Source organism: Anneissia japonica, unplaced genomic scaffold (assembly GCF_011630105.1).
Source record: "Anneissia japonica isolate Jap-2015-1 unplaced genomic scaffold, ASM1163010v1 scaffold288010_len917306_cov203, whole genome shotgun sequence".
NCBI lineage: Eukaryota > Metazoa > Echinodermata > Crinoidea > Comatulida > Comatulidae > Anneissia > Anneissia japonica.
The window spans coordinates 300,648-321,682 of NW_022715767.1; the positions used below are offsets into that span (position 1 = coordinate 300,648).

Below are 21,035 nucleotides of genomic sequence, written 5' to 3' on the forward strand. Positions count from 1 at the left end.
AGATGTGTATAAGAGGCAGATACTTCACATTTCAAGAAGCAGACAATCAGTACTGTACTTTTTTTTGTTGATGATGCTTGCTACATTGAATGGTCATTTAATATAAGAGGTAGCTTATAAATTACATTGGAGAATTATCTTTTTTGGCGAGTCCAAATATTTTTGTCTATCAAAATAACAAAAATTTTATGCAAGAATGCCACTGTGCTAGGAATTTTAAATGTAAGAGTGCATGCAGAGAATAAACTCGCAAACATTTTTTACTGTCAATGGTCAATACGTTTGAGTTGCATCTAATATTGTTAAATAATTCTATGACCTAAAAAAATATACAAATAAGCTTTAATGAATTCAAGCATAAAATCTACAACCACTAAAATATAGACCTTAGATATTACAGTAGTTAGAATATTGCACTTGCAAACACTAGGGGAAAGAATTCTACCTTAAGTTAGTTTTTTGAAATAAACATTAATTTAAAAAATACAGTAGCAGCATTGGTTGATCAAAACTTCTAAACCTATAAGTAAAAAATATAAAAATGAATGTAACAGAATAAACATTAATTTAAAAAAAAAAGTAGCAGAAATTGCTTGATCAAAATTTCTAAACCTATAAGTAAAAAATAAAAAATGAATGTAACAGAACAGCATTCATTTTTTGCAAAACCATTTGGGTTCATTTTGTATTTTACATCAGCAAAGATAAAAGAAGCCACAACATATATCAAAATGTTTATTCAAATTATAAATATTAAATAAAAAATATTAGTAATATGGTTATCGCATTCCAACAGCGGATCACATTTTTGTTATGCCAGTATACACTACATTTATTAGTTGCTGGGGCTTAAACACTCTGTTCTGATTTGCTGGTTCTATCCCAAGATATTCCTAGGTCAGATCCAGCATGTATGTGATCTAAGTGGTTCCTATCTTGAGTTCACATTCAACTATAAAATAAACCAATGAGCTAGCATCCCAACCTTCAACTCAACTGAAAAAAATATTTTCTCAGGTAAAAGCGCTTTTAGGTGAATTCATACACTAGCGATTAAAATGAAATGTAATAATCCATAATCCTAATCCTCATCTGAAGAGGAGTCGCTATTGAATGATTGCGTAGAGTAGCATCTGCAGAGGTCAATCAACTTCTCGAGGCTTTCGTTATAATCATCTGATTCGAGTCCATATTGTTCGTAAGTGTTAAATTTCTTGATGTCCAATTTTTTTGCTTCCTTGTGAAGAGTTTCCAAGGTTGTCTGTAAGCCTGGTGTTGATTGGATAGAGGTTACCATGGGAACACTCCTCGTAACTATAAAATAAAAATATGAGTTTGTATTATAATAATAATTTCATGATTACCTTTCCTTCTAATGTCTGTGTCAAGTTCCCAAACACTAATTTGGAGTAAATTTGAGTCTCAAGTGCCACAGAAATTGCTTTTGAAAGATGAAAGATTATACTGTACATCAGTATGAAAAGCAAAACTAGCATTTTAGATACTTGTTCTTCACCTCAAGAAGGGTACTATGTACACAGAAGCTCATCCACTGTGTACTATAATACACTGCCTCATATTAATAAGCAAGTATGTATTATCATTAAGCTTAAGAACCATTGTAATTTGTAAGTTAACATTTTAACAAAAACAAAATCAGCATTTGGACTAGGGACCCATGGATCTCACTTTTGTTCAGCATAACCTTAATGGCATTTATCAATTGTTAAAATGCTGACATTCTTTATGGCAACAACATAAACTCTTTAAAACTAAAAACACACCTTCTGGCTTCTCTTGCCCAGGGCTGAAGGTAAATCCATCTTTATCCAAAGTTGGTGGAAATATTCTAGGATAGGGGGTAGCAACTTTTGATGGTTCTGTCACTACTTTTCCAGAGCTGAAAACAAAGAAAAACCATAAACAAGACGATTTAATCCACCATTGTCTGAATAAAGAGGGATAGAAATTTTAGATGTATTGTTAGAGACCATAATTTTCTCTTAAAGTATGGTGTATCAATATTAGGCCAAAAAAAAATAATTTTTTGTATTGGCCACAATTTGGATGTTAACCAAGAATGTGTTTCCACTTAAAAAAAATAGAAAATACACCAATAGTACAAAAATTTTGGATTCATATTGCATACCACGCACCAAAATAGGCTAGGCCTTGGCCCAAGGCTATTCCAGCCTTATTAGCTCATGAAAAAAAAAATATTGTTCCTTGTAGTCCAAAAAAAAAAAAAAAATCTAAAATGCCGACCGCGAATTTCGTAAAATTTAAGTCGGTCGGTCGTGGCCAACATAATAATTTTTTTTTTTGGCCTTATATTTTATAGTAACTATAATGAACAATTAGTTTGAGAAATTAATACTGTCATTTTGAAAGCGGCACATTTCCATTTCAGAGAGCCGCTTGTGCAGCCATTTTACACTCGATGGTTGCATCAGTTTCTTCAGAGCTTGTCTTGTGCTATATTATCAGTGGACCTTTAATGTAGGTTACGATTTGCATGTTAAACTTACTTGCGTGTTCTTGAGTAGGCGCCCATTAAATACATTTGTAGCATATCCTCAGTTGTTGAACATGCATCCAAGCTGGTCTTTGGAATACCATTATTTCTTCTGCAAATGAATTAAATTTATCACTACATATGCTAATAGGCATGCTAATGACAGGTGTGAAATGTACCAAAGTACCCAAATGTTAATGGGAAGAAGACATAAAGGTTGGTTGTTAAGGAGTATTGGGAAGGCTACAATTAAAACAGTACCAAAATATGTAAAAAGAAACATTTTCTTACATGTTAAGCTTCCTTTCTGAGACGCCGCGAAGAAGAACAGATTGAACAAATGGAGCTAGATTTTGATTTGAATGAGGAGTCAGACACTTCCAGAAGGGTCTATCACCATGGTTACAAAACACTGAGGACAATGCTTGATCTTGGGTCATCGCAAAAGGAAATGATGCGTTCAGTGTGGCAACCTAATACAATAAAATATAAATGTAATTATGTGACAGCTATATTTTCAATGATTTATGAATTACTATTATTACTAAAATTATTAATATTATTATTAATAACATTTTAGAATTATGTGGTGGTAAGAGACACATACCATTAAGATTTGGATTTTATTAGACAAATAATCAGGTAAATATTATGTCAATGAAATTAATAAATAGAAATTTGATTAATATTATTGTATTAAATACTGTAAATATGTATTAGCTCAAATTTTTATTAGGTATCAGGGTGGTTCACTGTAAATGATGACATAAAAACAAAAACTTTTATAGAATTACCTTTCTTCCCATTGTAGATAATGCATCAGTCAGTTGGTACAAAGGATATGAAGCGCCCTCTAGTCGAAGCGAGAGTGTAGCTGTGTCTAACACACTGGCTAATATTGCACTTGTATGGTAATTTAAGTTTGGCTGAAAATATGTATAATATTAATTCTATCATCATTATCAAAGGATTATGATTTTCATTATCATTATTAATATCATTTATGATCACTATCATAATCACTGTCTCATCACTATCATTGTTATTATCATTATCATCATCATCACCACCACTAAAACAACCATCACCATCGTCACCACTATCATAACCATCGCCACAAATTGTGTCCTTGTACACTTGACACTTTATTCATGTTTATCTCTCTACCCAGCAGTACAAATGGGTAGTTTCATTCCTGTTAGGGTAAAGGTAGTTGCCAGGGTTCCAGGCTGTGTGTTGTGTATTACTTCCAATAACAGGATAAAAATGGGAAGCATTCTGCATAATACCGCCACATTAGTATTATTGTTACTGTTCAGCTTGTTTTATTACCTTATATACTAAATTTTGGAAGTTAATAGGTGGTCCTGGTTTTCTCCAAAGAGTTTCTGCTAAAGACACCGGTGTGAAAAGCGAGCTGGACTCTGCTAAATTCTGAAAAGCTAGCGCTGCATTTATTGTATGTTGACTATCATGTTTAGGAATCTAAAGAAATAAAAAATTATTTATGTTATTAATAAATTTATTAAGATTTAGCCTCATTTGTCTTATTAAAGCTTTAATTAATAGCTTGGTAATACTAATTTACATTTTACAATATCTATAGCATTGACAAGTTTAAGTTATTTCAATATTGTTGATGACTAATAATGAAGCCGTTCAACAATTTTTTTATTTTGATGGGCTTGAGTGTTCACTTTACCCCTTCGGGAAATTGAGAGGGCGACACACCAACTGTGATGATTCCTTTGCTCCCATACTCATCAGAAAGACTCTCGAGCAGACCACTTCCAAAGCCAGAGAAGCCATTGTAGAAGTCCACCAACACCTGAAAACCCTGATACAAAAGAGGAACCACCAGTAAATAATTAATACAATACTAGTGAATCGGTAAAGGTGTGTTATTACAATACTAGTGAACAGAGGCATACATTAGAGTTCTGTCTCTGTCATATCTTATTTTTTTCTTAGCAGGTTTGTTGATAAGCTTTCTTTTCCCAGCCTGTTTCTTGGATGGAGTTCTTTTGGTTGTGAGAAAAAATAATGTTGCCATGACAGGAATTGAACCCAGAACCCTGGGATTGAAAGGCAAGCACCTTACCCACCAAGGTATTCCACTCCACTCTTAGTACATAATTATGATATACAGTGCTTAGAGACCCTGTGACATTTTCATTAGATAGTAGAAGGTGTTTAATTGGAATACCTATGAATAGGTAAATGTGTAAGTTACAATACCTGTAGATGATCACACTCCTCTGTGTAGAAATGCAGACGATCCTCCATCTGATCAGACACTTTTCCATCCTTCCATAAATTCATCCCTTGACTAAATATCTCAAATGGCTCCAACTCACTGAGAAATATAATAAAAATATTAATAATAATAATAATAATACAGTAATAATAATAATAAAAATTAAAAAAACAATAATATTAATAATAACAACAATAAAAATATTGTTTGAAGCTTTGCATAGAGAAGTAATAATATATAATGCTTGCGGTACTCCATGTAGATAGTTGAAAGAACTGTTGTTTGGTTGAGAATATCTTGACGTTTTGATTAAGTTGCTTCAATCGTCATCGGGAGATATTATTCCCCCGATGCCAATTGAAGCAACTCAATCAAAAACTCAAGACATTCTCAACAAAACAACAGTTCTTTTCAGAACTATCTACATGGAGTATCGCAAGCATTTAATATAATAATAAATATAATAATAGTAGCTTGTAAATATTATCTAGGTGTAGTAGGCCAGAATGGTTAGCATGTGGTTGAACTCATCACATCAAGGTAAAGGCCTTACTGGAAATCACGATAACCTGCTTTATATAACAGTTAATATTTATTAATTATTAAAAAATGGTTTATTAACCTTTCATGTGTATATTCTTTGATAACAGCTACAGATTTGGGATGAAGATGACATCGAAGAAAATCAGACCATACTTCAACAGAATCATCAAGATCGTATACTTTTTCCTCAATGCCAAGCTCCATTAGTTCTTCATTCATTTTATCTTCATCCATTTCAGTTGTGTCCGCCTCTTGGGAGGAGTTGTCTTCTTCATTGCTTGTTGTGCCCCCAAAAAGTTCCTAGAAAATAAATTTAAAAAATATTTTAAGAAGTACTTTTGATTTATATCCTATAAAATTATGTTGAAAATAATAATTTATGCTTTCTCATTCTTCTCCTGTGCCCCTGCCAGCCCTTGTTTCTCATACCTCCCTTGAGGGTGGCCAAATGCTCTATCATCCTGCTCCTATGCAACCCAGACAAAGTTTCCCACCACCTATCTGTGCCTTACGCATCCCATGGTTCAACATCCCTCTCCTGTGTCCCCATCTCTCCTTTAGCCCAGCATTCCTTTCCCATGCCCACCCAGCAAAATCCCCCATCAATCTCCCCTGCAGTTCATCTTGACCTGGTAAAATAGCACTTACATCCTGTTTTTCTAGATCTATCAGGAACTGGTTTTTCGGAAGTGAGCCAGCTTTATGTAGGGTCACATCGCCTGCCCTAAAAATATTGAAGTAAGATATCGATAAAAAGTAATGTAAGCTAATATGGTACAATTTAACTTATAGTTCAAACACCTAATATAAATTTATGAAGTCCAAACTAACCCAAAATATTGAAAATCTAGTGTTAGCTTTTCCTTTTGTAACAAATAAAGATATATATATATATATTATTTACCTATAAAGGGGAGGATAAAATACCTCTATAACGTTAATATAATGTTTTGGAAAGGCAACTTTTTAAAGCTTTTACAATATATTTGATATCTAATCTATTGATTATAGTCCTGTGGTTCCCATTTTACCAACCAATGTATGGGGTGAACAATAAATGGCAATGAATAATTAGGCAAAGGCCAAGATAAAAAAAATCAATTCCTAACTGACCAACCCTGCCTTACAAAAATGTTTGTACTTGGACAACACATTTGTTTGGATTAATAGAATACTGAATTAGATAATCATTATCTTGTTCTGTTGTTCAACAATACCATCTAACATCAGCTGACTCTTCAACTGTGTTGCAATCATAAAGGATGCCCTCAACGCTCAGAGTTTTCAGACTGCCCTTCAAGTCTATTGCAATTAGACGAGGGGTGTAGGTCACTTCATTCTACAAATACAATAAACAAGAAAAAATCATTAGCATTAGTCTCATAAATAAACAATAAGAATATAAAAATAATTGCCAACTTACCATAATTGTCTTGCCTTCCCTATACAGCACATCATGGTCAATTTCTTTCACCCTAGATGACGCCTGGTTGATGTCATAACAGAATGTTGATTCCTAGAAGCAGAAATGGGTCAATAATATTATATATTAATATAACATATTTTGTTTTATTGGATTTAAAATTATTAGAGTCTTATTAGTTATTTTATAAAATTTTATCTCTTATTTTACAGTTTTTGGTGAAATCATTATACATCGTCAACAGCTTTTGGAGATGCCAATTAGTCGGTTGATTCGGGGTGCCTTCTGGATTGAGTAAAGCCAGGCACTCGCTGAGCCCGACTGTCATCTGCTGACACAATTCTATGAAGAACGCGACGACGCAACATGATCATATGTAATGATGATCCGTTCAGACGACCGCTGACAATCAGAAGGCGGCATTGCGTGGTCTAGAGCTCACACGGAGCGAAGTTGGCTTCGTAGTGCGACGGTCATACGACGCAGTGATACAATGTGTGCAAATATTGCAGTGAAACTCTACAGCAACAATGTAGCGATTTTATGTAAACTCCTGTATGCATAAGTGTGGTCTGGTGGTGGGTATTTACCTAGTGGAAGAGTGCCTAGTATTTGTTTATTTATTGCGGGCACACTCTAGTAGTAGGTTTGGATTTTGATTTGATTTATTTATTAAATACCTCAACTTCATGCAAAACAGAAAAATAAAACATGTCAAAAAACTGAATGGAGATATTGGGATACCCCTATAAGGGTCCCTCACACTAAGCTGGAAATTAAATTACAAATTCAATGTAGTAAAGTTAAAAGCTAAAATGCAGCAAATAATATGAAATAAATACAAATAAATCTGAGAAAATGTTAGCTAATCTACAACAGATGATAAATGTGAGAGAAGGTGATCCTTTACCAACTTTATGAAAGCAGTACGATTACTGGTGCATTTGATAGGCTCAAGCAAGCTATTCCAGTCTTTCGTACCTATAAAATGTAGATCAGATCTTGCCTGACACTTTGAAAAATTTGTCCTACTGCTCTGGTTCGGTGGTGATGAAGGTTTGAAAGCTTTGTGAAGTAATGATGTAAATAATCAGGGCACAGATCATAATATATATTGTACATGTGACTGAGTCTTAGTTTTTGCTCTAATGTTTATATTCAACATGTTCAATGTTTTGTGCAATTTTTAAGTTTTTTGTAACACTAAGGAAAGCTAGATTTTTTACATTTATAATCTAGCTTGTCTCTATAAAAAAATTATACTCATATTTATCAATTCTTTAACTTTATAATTGGAACCTAAGACAATAAGTTCGGTTTTACCATGGTATGCCAAAAAAAAAATTAAAGCACTGTCATCTGCATATTGTAAAAGGAGGCTTTTTTTAACAGCAATTGGCACAAAAAGAACAATGGGCCAAAAGGGCTTCCTTAAAGGCACTCCCGTATTATTGGCCATTTGATCAGAAACAGAATTATTAATTTTCACGGTCTGAATTCTATTTTTAAGATACGTTCATCCAGTTGATTGATTTGACTACAAGGGCAGCTAACAATTTATTTAAGCTTCAGATATTATTAATTAAATGACTCAAAAACGGCATGGGAAAAACGGGTAAAAACGAAAGAGGCGAAACGATCAAACACTATTAATACTATCGAATTACTCTAAGCCTAGGAGGACTAGAAATGTTTACAGATTTAGGGTAGAAAAACGGCTTTTTCACGTCGTGTTTTAACGCCGGGGGTCATCTCAACAAGAACGGGCAGGCCTAGCAAGGGCCTAGCTAGCTAGGCCTAGCCTTAGTAGTATAAAGATTCCACGAATAAACATTACCTGTATATTCCAAAAATGCGTTCCAACGAAATTAGAAAAGTGACCGCATTGTATAGTTATCAATTCCCTTGGGCCCATTCTTAAAATCAGTAATATACAAATGTTAGCGAACGGGAAATAAATTACTGTATAAATGAATCCAGGTAATATTATGTTTTTATGCTAGGCTCATATATCCAGCTCAGTTAGATTGAGATTGTATTTACGACGTCCATACTGTGTAGACTAAATTTTCTAGAGGGCGGAAACTTTTTTGTAACTAATACAGTAATTTAAGATAAATTAAAGAAGAAGGACGGGTTGAAATATTCATGTTTTGAAGTGTTTTGTAAATGAATAGATACATCAGGGGTGGAAATAGTCATTGCTATATTGATTAATGAAAGAGAAAATTGAAAAAGATGAAAGGTTGCCCCATGTTGTCTTTTAGGGACCACATTTAGCTTCGGTCTTCATTGAGAGGTTTCAGGTTCGGTTACCCTCTAATTATGTTTGGAGACCACTTCTAGCCCGTGGTCTTTATATTGAGGTTTCGTATTTGAGGTACGCAGTCTCGATCGAATTGGAGGACGAATTGTATTAAATTTTTGTTGGTCATATATATTTATACGACTATGTACCTTTTAAAAAAAATTATCATGTATTGTACATCTCATAGGTATTTATATTACAGTAAACTATTGGTTTTGAATTAATTATAGTAAATTTAAGTAAAAATACACATCATTTCGGAGAGTTCTGTTGCAGTGTTCATTCAATTTACTTCTATGATTCAATCTACAGGTATTGCGACTACTTTATTTGATTTTATTTTAATCTTGTTTTGACTCAACATATATACAAGTTCATACAAATTTATTTGACAATTAAAAAATACAAAGTAAAGTGATAATTAATTTCATTAACTTACTACATGTTATGAAAAGATATACAAAGGTTATAATAAAATAAGAAATTGAAGTACACGAAATTACATTACACTAATCAATAATAGAAAAACAAAACTAAAAAAATGAAAGAAAAAGTTGCATGTATAATGTTTATTTCAAAACACAAAAATACTAAAAAGTAACTTTATGAAAGGAAAGCTGCTAGTTAAGTTAGGCATTTTATTAATTCATTAACCATATATCTGTAATGCTGTTCGTTTGTTATAAAGGGTCTTCAGTTATTCAAAACATGGTAAATTAACTCAGCCCTGAGTAATGCAAAAAAGGAAAATTAGCAATTTACATTTTCACAATTTAACATTTTTACAAAATACACGATCCGCGTAAGCATCAACCCGGGCTCTGCTGTCTTTACAACCTATTAGAAGGTATGAAAGTGTACCGTAACTAATAACAGTTTAATACATGTAATATAAAAATTGAATTAAAATCATACCACAAGATTTTAGCGTTGATTTACTCTTACATTTAATTTGATTTTGTAAGAATTTAATGCGGTGAAAGCTTGCCATTTTAATTGATAATTAAAAGAAAACCTATCTGCTGCCCTCTATACTTACTGTAACCACGATGACGATTTAGCACTCAAGTGAGCTTGTTCATTAAAAAAAGCTTCACCTCTCGGCAAATACATTACTGCGCCATTATTGTGTTCACGTCCTATCGGGTGTTCTGGCGCTTTTATAAAGGAACAGTATGGCGGACGAAGAAGTTATACCCGAAAAGCCGATACAAGTATGTTACTCATAATAGAAAATCGTTTCATTTTAGGCTGTTGTGATGCTTGCAGCTGTAACCCATATAGGAGTATTTTATAACGTAGATTATACACATTTATGTTAATTTATTTTCAGAGAAGGCTTGTCTTGGTTTTGCCTTCTTCAAAATCTTTCAGTAAATAAAGACATCCATCATTTTTTAGGTTGGTTAGTCTGCTGGTCACCTTCCAAAGTCATATTTCTATGATGTTTTTTATTTGTGTAGGCCTAGCCTAGCCTAGGCTAGATTAATTATTAGGTTAGGGCCTAGGATAGACAAGACTAGGCCTAAGGTAGGCCTATCTTAGGCAGGTCCTAGCGCCTTATCCTTATCGCGTTAATAAAAGTTAAAGGAAGCAATTAGTAAAGCTCCGCATAGTACAAGGCCTAGTATAGGAAAATTATTATACAAAGGTTAGATTTAATGCTTGAAAAAAATTCCTGAGGGCCTGCAAGCCCCGAAGGAAATTTTTGGATGCATTAAATCTATCCTAAGTATAATAATTTTCCATTAGTGTACGATGCATGCTCTACTATATTCTAATTGCTTTATAGGTCAATCGCCCTCTTTTAATTTTAGTTTTTGATAACCAACTGTTGTAGCAGTCATCAGTTGCTATAGTGATATGATCAGTATACGTGTGCGTATTTACATTTAGCGTATGCTGATTTTTGCTCTTGCAGTACGCGTTTAATTAAACCATGGAGGTATTATTGAGAAGGAGATCGCTTGAAAAAGCTACGCGCACACAGTGCTATGCAAATGAACGAAGATCAAAGCTGCCGCAGCGCTTGAAGAACGTTTGCGCAATGCCTTTGAAGTCCAATGTGTTCCCCGCCATCAAATTTTCAGCAGTCATAATTTACCAAAAAATTGAACATGGCAAAATGTAGAGCACCTTCTTTTCTCGATATGCACTACATACAGTCAGTCATTATGGCTGCGCAATCGTTTCCATTTTGAAGCTGATACATTTGTCTCTCATAAAATATCAAACATACCGTATTAATATTTTCCACCAAAAAAAGTTTAGAATTTAATGGAACATTTACATGACCTTTAAAAGTATAGTATATTTCAACTTCATTTTCCATAAATTGGCCAAAATTCGCTAATTCTAATTTTAACAGATATTAATTAATAAATGATTGAGGATTATAATAAACTAAGTCATTTTAGGATTAACAAGGGTTAACTATTCGAAGAATCAATCCAAAATCTGAGTGTTTTTCAGTTTTATGCTGAGTTAGCTTTATAGTCGAACCATTCAATCTTTAGACAGAATTATAATGAACACAGAAGTAATTTTAACATAAATATTTTACGGAATCCGTTCCTGAAATATACAAATAATAACATACTAAAAGTCCGAAAAAAATCTAATCAGGGAACATTGTTCATTATAAAGATATTTAATGGGTTAAAATCAAACGCTTTATTGCATAACTGCTCTGCTATAAATGCATGTTGTTGCCAAGTTGTTGCTAATGAAAAAATGTGAATAATAGATGATTTCATAACTAGGCTAGGCTATGGCCTAGTAGTAGTAGGAGGAGGCCTGGGTGGCCTGCCTGGCCGTAGGCCTACTGTACATCTAAATTTGTTCCTTGAGTCTTTAAAATAGGGTCTAGAATATTCCTATAAAAACGTTCAGTTTGTTGCTTTTATGAGGGTTGCATAATTTGGAAGATTGGTATACAACATTTTTACCTTGCTATTCAAGGATTTTTCGAATGAAGTACTGTATCTTTGCTTTTTTTGTACAGTTTAATCATGAAAATTCAAATTTTGATATAATTGGCAATAGCATACTGCAAGGATTCAAGAAGGCATGAACACTGCTAATGTAGGCCTAAGCTTAGTAGACTTTATCCAAAGAACTTAAATAGCAGAAAAATGAGCTGCTCCGCGTATTTGTATTAAAATTGATGGAACATCCGCCCTCCTGCGAATGGGGTAAAATTTGAGCATTTCACTACAGGAAGAAACGAACCAGAGCAGCGCCTTTATTATTACTATATAGCACCGCCACGCGGATGGGGTATAATTGCTCTCTGTGTATCCTCAATGTCTTTCGAACGGATGTTCCACTTTATTGGAAAGCCGCTCTACCTTCTGCTATTTATTATCTTTGACTTTACATACCACAGTGCATAATACTACACTGTACTTAACAATGTTATTCTTTGATAATACCTAATGATTAATTAAGGTCTAAAAATTGTGAATTATAGCCAAACCTCTAAACTTGAATATAATAAACAATAAATTTATATAATAAATGTTAGTACTATAGTTCAGATAGAAAAATAAAGTACTGTAATTTAGTCCCAATTCACCAAATAAATTCTCTCATTTTACATTGCTTCTGTCTTTCATAGATTGATCCTGAGACAACTGTCGTGGTTGCTGACGTCGCTCTAGAAAATGCTGCAGCAGAGGTACTGTACAGTATACTATTTTTTCATTAATTTTCATGCACGGGTGTCACCCTTGATTTAAGTTTTTTTTAAAGTTACTAGTACTATCTAAGGCAAGACTTTTGTTATTCCATGTTTCGTGAACCTGCCGATATGATGATTTCAAATTCTATAAATATAAAATTATATTGTTGGTCTGTTAGTGCAACAGACACTGTGAAAAATGGAAATCTATCATTTTTTTTATAATTTATTTATTGCTACCAAACATGAAAAAAAAAAAAAAAAAAAAAAAAACCTTTTTTTCCTTAAAACTGAAATGTAATTCTATGAATCAATTATCTACCTAAATAATTTAAGGAAAACTGTTTTCCTAAAATAATGAGGAAAACAATTTTATACTGCCCTCTTCTGACCAGTTTTGTAGAGGTTTGCTACACAAGGTATAAAAAATGTCTTGCCTAGTATTTGTTGGAATTGCTTCCTTTACACATTAATTTATCAGAACTTTATATGGTGGAACAACTGTGCTGGTGCAGATATAACTTGCCCTACCTTCCCATTCTAAGCTCAATATATGATGTGGAGTGGTGCTGGCACATGCCTGACTTCTAATTTCAAGCTCCTGGGTTCGAGTCTGGAAAAAACCAGGCACAAATCTGGATTTTCTCATAACTGAACACAACTTCTTTCAACAAGCCTCATAAATAGACTTATACTGTACAGCATTAAGTGCTTCACAATTATTTACACTTACTGTAAACCCAGCATGTAAGGTAATGCCTTAACATTTGAATGTTTTATTAAAACAATGTATAGTTGCTATGTTGTTTGGGTTTTCATGTAAATGCACTCATTGGTTGTTTTTATTTATGTTCCTAGGCAACTCCCACTGTCCAAACTCCAAAGACAAGAGAATTTCATTCTCTCTCATTCAAGCTGAAAGTAGTCGAGAAAGCAAAACAAGTTGGGAACTGTGCTGCGGGACGCGAGTTCAAGGTTCCTGAGTCTTCGATTCGCAAATGGCGCAAGCGACACTCCCTAGCTGGTGCCATCTCCAATTTAAACTCCCCGACTAGATATGCCATGCGACATCCAGACATCGAAGATGACTTAGTTGCATGGATAAAGACCCTAGATGGCCAAGGGATTTCTGTGAAGTATTCAGAAATACGCGACAAGGCAATGGAGTTTGCAAGGGAACGTAACATCCCTGAACACATGTTCAAAGCACGCTCGTCATGGGTGCAACGATTCCTCCAGCGCCATAACCTAAGCACCGCGCGACAGATTGCTCGCAGGCAAAAAGTACACGATGAACATCAACATTTATTTGAAAACGCTGAAGAAGTAAGCATTTAACAATAATTCTTTTATAATATTACATTTTAAATTTCTTATTGCATCAGGTCATTTACAGTGCTCTTAGTGGCTGATTCAATGCTGCTGCGTTCATTGGCTTTTGATCACAATTACCCTATCATCTATCTTTCAATCATCTAATTTATTAAGTGCATGTGAAATTGGTGTTTAACATTTGTTGTTCGATATTTATAAATTTCTGATAAAATAATATTTTAAGAAAATCTCTCTGCGCACTTTCTTGAAGAATTTCAGCTGCTTACTAATGCAATTTGTTGTGCTTGGAAGTTAGAAATATCTTGTTATGCATTTTAATCTTTACCTGCATGAAGAATTAATAATATATTAAGTGCTTGCGGTACACAATATAGATGCTGAAGTTACGAACAGAACTGTTGTTTTTTTTTTCTTTATTTTTGTTGGATCATGGACCAAAACAAATTTCTATGTCTCTGACAAATGATGATCACTATATCTATGCATATTTAGAATCACCAAATGAACATATTAAATCTTACAAACAGTATACAAGATTTTACTTACTGTAGAATATACAAGGTCTTACAGTAAATATACAAAAAAAAACCCAAAAACAAGCAATTATGTAGAAGATTATTATATTTATTTTTTAATTTAGAAGGTCTTTATGTTTTCCTTTCCTTCAATGTAACATATTATAATTGTTCTTTTCTTTAGATTGTATTGTCTGCAGCAATGGCAGCTCAGATAAGCTTAGAGGACCTACAAACGACCAGTGTACCCATTGCATATGTGAGGCGTGTTGAAAAATTCTGCGCATCTCATAGACTTCATAGGTATGTCCAATGGATTTATTCGGTGTGAACGCACCAAAGGTAACCCACAAAAGTTCAAAGACTTATTTCCAGTGGAGTCCTTTTTTTGGTGATAGGTCAGTATAATGCATGGCACATCCCTACTCTTTTCTGAAGAGTATACAGAAAAACTTGCCTAAGTCAACTTTGCCTATCTCAAATAATTTCAAAGTCGATTTAATTTTACATGTGAAATTGGTGTGTTTTCCATTAATTAACGATCTGCAAGTCAAATTTTATTTAAGTCGAGCAGTTTTTCAATGCCATTTGGATTCAACTTAGGCAAGTTCAACTGTACTACAATTTAAACATGCACACGTGCCATACAATATTGCACACAGGAGCAATGAAACCGAAAGGTGATGCCTTTGGCTCTGAATTCTGGTGTTTAGTCAGTCAATTGTATTCCATCATTGTGTGAATATAACCAGTCCCTGCAGATTTCTTGTTTGTTTTTAATATGTTCCAATTATGATTTGGTTAAAATTCAAATTTATATTTTATTCTATTTGTAGCATTTACTTCACACATGAAGAAAACAAGCAAGTGTATGGGAAGTGTAACAATCCGAATGGACACGGTCATAATTACACAGGTATGAGACAATCAATAAAGATATAGCAGTGGATTTAAAAAACAATCTGAACTGAAAATTATAAATATTTCATAAAGTTTAGCTTTAGGATAAGGTTTGACGATTTAGCTATTGAGAGCTGCAGCTGCAGCTTTTTATAGTAATCCTCTGCTGTTATTATTTGATATGCAATTTTCTACTCAACGATTTATTTTGGTATTTAATTTTGCAAGTGTTATAATATGCCTGAATTTGTATTTTTTATTGGAAACATGAAATATATCAAGTGAAATTCAAAACCAGCAATAAATACTTTTGCCAATTAAATGATGCTTTATAATTGAGGTCTTATGTTTAATGAGTGGCTTCAGAAACCATAAGGTGTGTGGATAAGTTCAAATAGAATATAGGTCACTCTAAAATATCAAGGTCATTTTATTTATAGAAAGATATGTATTATGTAAATTGTAAGCCTAAATATTATGTACATTTTCAAATTTTCCTCATAATCGTAATTGTACATATTAATTAGGCTTTATTGTAGTTTTATATGAAGTATACCATCCCAATAAAACATGTGGAGTTGAAGTGTATTAAATATTTATGAAAATTTTGTTTTTATCTTTTCAGTTGAAGTTGTTCTGAAAGGAAAGGTAAGATTTAAAATATTACTTGATATTGAGCATATTTTATTTTATTAATTGAACAAATTGTTACTTGGTGAGCAACATATTTTCTGACTCTAATTTATATGCTAAGTAAGCAGCCCTAGTATTGAATTTGATTGTTTTAGCTTTAGACTACAATAGACAGTATCTTATTCATCCTGTGTGTTTTATATCAGTGTGTTAAGATAACAAAGTTGTACAGTAAATTCTAGTAAAATCGAGATATTGGTGTCATTATATACAGAATTTAATGTATATTCTTGATTTACATTTATTTTCAAGACTTTAACAAATGTTAATATTTAGAAACATTTTACGTACCCCTTCGTATTCGTAAATTGAAAAATTTGTAAACTAGATCAGGTGTCAGTTTCTACTACCGAGCTATCCTCTGCCATTGAGCGCCACTAGGCTGACAGCGACCAGGCCTAGGTAAGGTAGGAACCTTCACACACAAACTGATGGTGCAGCAGCGTAGTCTAATGCACTAGACTAGCTAAATTTACCTTCGATAAAAAGGTATTGTAGTGGCTAGCATTCTCGCATTTAACAAAATATTGTTTTAATTCTTATTCAGTGTGTGTGGCTTCCTTCTCCCATAATGCACTTGTTTTTATTAAACATTCTGCCATTAAACAAGGTTTTAATGCTGTCCTCATTGATATCGATAATATGAGAGGCACACTTAAGAATATGCTTCACACAAATAAGAGGCATACAGGTCGAGGGTCAGTGATTTTGTGATGTCACAATCAATATTAGTGTATAAGTGGTCAGGCCTGGAAAAAGAATGTTTGTGCCTCCGACCATGAATTTTGTCTCGATAAATTGCCTGCAGAACCAAATGCTATCTGTACATTATATAGCCCATCACTTTATTTTTTAAAATTTTATCCCCAAAATTGCCTACGGGACATCGTGTTTCCACCGACTGCTAGTTGCGCAGTCGTGCACTATTTCCAGCCCTGTAAGTGGTTATGAATTGATTTTTTTTCATAATTTAACAAAATTGTGTTGGACTGACAGGGGTCCCAAGGTGGAAGAAATCATTTCCGGGAGGTCGGTTAAAAATGCTCTCAACACTTTTAGTTTGCTGGCAATGGTGATAACCACTGGCCCTGACTTCCATGAGACAATTGATAATAAGACCAAAGGTTATGTTATATGAAGCCATCACTATGTTTAAGATTATGAATAACCTTGCACCTCATTATTTATCTAACGGATATGTCTTTAAAAATAATTACTATGATATAAGAACTAAACCTGAATTTATATTGCCAAAAACTTAAAACTGACTGCAGGTGCAAAACTTTGGAACACATATTTGCGATGATATAAAAAATGTTAAGAAACTGTCTTTATTTAAAAAGCATATAATTGCGACATTGTAAATACATTTAACAGAATGTTTGTAAACACTATTGTGGTAGTATCCTACATAAACTACTGTATTTTTGTCCTGTGTTCCAGTTAATCAGTAAAAGTATAGTTAAGTTTAGTTTAAGATGTAGTGTAGTTGAGATTTATGGTAGTTAAACAATTGTTAGTTAATTTTAGGTTTTATTTCTTAGTTTTTTTCTTTTTTGTATTCACGGCCTTGCAAAATAACAACTGTTTGTTGAGCCAAGTTTTCTGTGTTATTATTAGAGAAAATCATGAGGAGATGGGTTATTTTCTGGGAGATTCTTGCTTGCTTGCGGGAGTTCAGGAGGCCGTCCTGATTTCTGGAGACTCCTGTGACTTCTGTGAGATTTGAGACCACTTGACTCATACAAATGCTGTTTATACACATATTAGTGCATGAAAAATGGAAAGCTCACTTGACTAATACTTGCAGAGATGTAGTTATGGTGGGTGGAGTTGGGCTGGACCACCCAGCCTTTTTCTACCCAGTTTATAGCTAATTTTGTGGTCCTCCACCCACCCTTATTAACTCACTTTTCCATCCTTAAAATCCACTCTTATTATTTAGTTTACTAATGATATCACCCACCCACCCTAAAAATGTCTATCACGCCCTTATAGTTTTCTTCAGCTACAACCCTCTCTTGTGCACAAGCTAGTGTTATCTTTCACAATCACTCTACAACCTGTTCAATTAACCGTATATAAAAAATGGTTTGTGTAACAAGGTTGTAGTTACATTGTAGGTAATCAATAAAATGTTCATGAAAGTTTGTACAGGTGGTTATGCATCCAACAAATAAAATAAACACCAACTTAAAATTCTGTTTTCCTGAAATCAGCTAAAGTTGTTATATTTGTATCTTTTTTTGTTCTACCTTTGATTGCATCAAGACTTGATTATGATGATCATGTACATCACATCATATTTTGTCCATTTTTTTTCCAACAAGGTGGATCCTAAGACTGGAATGGTGATAAATCTTGTTGACTTGAAGAACATTATGCAGGTGAGTAAGCAATGCATTATGAGATTGTTTTCTTTTTTGCTTTAATTAAAAAAGAAATCAATAGTGTGTGATAGCTCAGATGGTAAATTGTGTGTGTGTGTGTGTTTGGAAGGTTTTTCAACTCGGCCACAAGTAAACTCGGCCACAAGCCAACTTGGCCACAAGCCAACTTGACCACAAGCCAACCTGGCCACAACTAACTCGACCACTGTCAACTCGGTCACAAGCCACAAGCCACAAATGAGTTATCGTACCATCAGGGATGTCACCAGCTTTTTGAAGTGCTGGTCGGCGATCATTCCACGTTTTCCCAGGGGTGGGGTGCCAACCCCCCCCCCCCGTTTTCCCGGGGGTGGGGGGGGGAGGTCGCCGTATTCGTGAAAGCTCTTAAAAACCAAAAGGCCTAAGTAAGTCGAGCAGGCCTAGGCCCAAGGCTAGCTGACGCGATTTTTTTTGGCTAGGCCCACCCAGGTAGGCCTAGGCCAGATTTTGAGGAATGCAACAAAACAGATGAAGATGAGACTTACTGTAGGCCTAATTAAATTCAATAGTTGACATGCTTTGTTTTAGATTAAAAAATAATAATGAACAAATCCCGGCGACGAAGCGTCGATCCGACTGTACCCAGTCGCATTGTTTGCCGTAATTTCACATGTTTGACGATTACCACGATGAATGTGTATGTCACTGATTCATGTGCACTCATTTATTTATTTTTTGTCCATTTACACACATTATATACCTGTCTCTTATACACATCTAGATGTGTATAAAAGACAGCCCCCACCCTCCAATTAAAAAAATAATGGAAAAACAATAATTATATTCAAATTCAATCTGAGAATGCCATAATCATAAATTTCTTATCTTACCCACAACCATGGTGGGGCTGAGGTGGACCCTCTATCTATGAAAACCCTCTCCGTTTGGCCCCCTCTGTTACCGATTCCTGTATCCGCCACTGGTTTCTCAAAAGGGAGATCATTAGTAAACAATAATCGCTGTATACTAATGTCAAATAGTCATTTTTTAAAACATGAAGCATCATATTTTTGGGAATTCTTATAAAGGTTGATGTGCAATTTACTATGACATAATATTACATGGGTTGCGCTTGGCTGGGGAATCACAAATTGGGTCCCAGAGAAAAAAGTTTGGGAAGCAGGGGTGTATACCAGCTTTGGTAAAACAGGGGGAAGCATACTTTAGTGGCAAAATGCATCTTTCCCACCTTTTATTTAACATCCTAGTAAAGAAATAATCAGTAGGATTATTACATTGAGTTTAAAATGTTGAGCATCATATCCATGTTTCCAAATACATGAAGCCTACAAAAAATAGATGCAATAGGCAGAAAACACTACAATACGATTCCTATTGTTTGTATTTGTGTGCCCCTTGATGGTGTTGAACTACCATATATTAATTTTATGTGTTGTGGTGTGGTGTTTTGGCAAAATTGAAGCCAAAACATTCATTACAAATTAGGCACTAAAAGTGCCCAAGTAGAATACCAAGGTCCCAACACAACTTTGCATATATTTTAGTTAGTGAAAATTCTTCAACATAGTACTAATGATTTTTTTAAATATTTTTTCGTAATAGAAAGCTATAATGGAGCCTCTAGATCATCGAAACCTGGATGTGGAAGTCGCGTTCTTCAAGACCCGCGTGAGTACAACAGAGAACGTGAGCATATTTATATGGAACCAGATGTTGGCTCATCTTCCTCACCCAGAAATTTTGCACGAAGTTAAAATTTTTGAAACAGATAAGAACATCGTATCATATAAAGGCGAGTTGAGTGGGTGCTAAATGCTCAGTTTGCTTAATGTTTTTATAAATTGTTTTAAACCAAGAATGTTGTAAAGCAAATGTTTAATGCGCTCCATATGAGCACAGCTGTCACATCAAGGGTATTGGCATGGGGACCACCATGGTGAAAACTAAGGGAATGCCGTTATTGAAGTTTTGATGGCAGAGGGGTGGGCGTTAAGCCATGCCAGTCAGGGCAATCCATCACACCCACACCGCAGGGTAACTTATATACCATCAAAATCAAAATAATAGAAATTGTATACAGTATTGTGAAAGTGTGTAAGTTGTATATTTCAATACATGTCAAAATAGATTTTAATTGCTGGTAATAACACAGTGATAGTAGTAGTAGTAGTAGTAGTAGTACAAAAGTAGAAATTTACTAGCTTGAATAACTATCAGGGTTAAGGCAGCAGGGGAAGATTCGGGAATTCATAGAAGAGGGGGCCCAGTAAGCGAGTCTCATTATGGGAAGTTACCTCAGCGCTACCATGGTTGGGGCTGAGGCAAAAAAATATATGATTATGGCACTTCTAGATGACTGGAAATGGCATCATCAAGCTTAAATTTGAATATAATTTCCTTTTTTCTCCATTTTTATAAATTGGGTGGTGGGGGGGCTGTCTCTTATACACATCTAGATGTGTATAAGAGACAGA

The 21,035-nt window shown here is 34.2% G+C and overlaps 2 protein-coding genes across 2 annotated transcripts; one reads left to right on the forward strand and one right to left on the reverse strand.

Moving 5' to 3' along the window:
* Positions 1-719: 719 nt before the first annotated feature.
* On the reverse strand, positions 720-8,766 carry LOC117109346 (protein misato homolog 1-like). The gene is made up of 13 exons (XM_033251647.1): positions 8,576-8,766; positions 6,739-6,831; positions 6,533-6,654; positions 5,964-6,039; positions 5,395-5,615; positions 4,754-4,871; positions 4,218-4,352; positions 3,848-4,000; positions 3,310-3,441; positions 2,807-2,988; positions 2,529-2,627; positions 1,785-1,900; positions 720-1,314 (listed from the first exon to the last, which is right to left on the reverse strand). Exons 1-13 carry the CDS (start codon positions 8,651-8,653, stop codon positions 1,082-1,084), a joined length of 1,758 nt encoding a protein of 585 aa, XP_033107538.1. The 5' UTR covers positions 8,654-8,766; the 3' UTR covers positions 720-1,081.
* Positions 8,767-10,115: 1,349 nt separating this feature from the next.
* LOC117109354 lies at positions 10,116-20,985 on the forward strand. The gene is made up of 8 exons (XM_033251660.1): positions 10,116-10,260; positions 12,666-12,725; positions 13,587-14,054; positions 14,763-14,881; positions 15,415-15,494; positions 16,104-16,126; positions 18,502-18,558; positions 20,164-20,985. The coding sequence occupies exons 1-8, from the start codon at positions 10,222-10,224 to the stop codon at positions 20,371-20,373; spliced, it is 1,056 nt and encodes a 351-aa protein (XP_033107551.1). The 5' UTR covers positions 10,116-10,221; the 3' UTR covers positions 20,374-20,985.
* Positions 20,986-21,035: the final 50 nt, after the last annotated feature.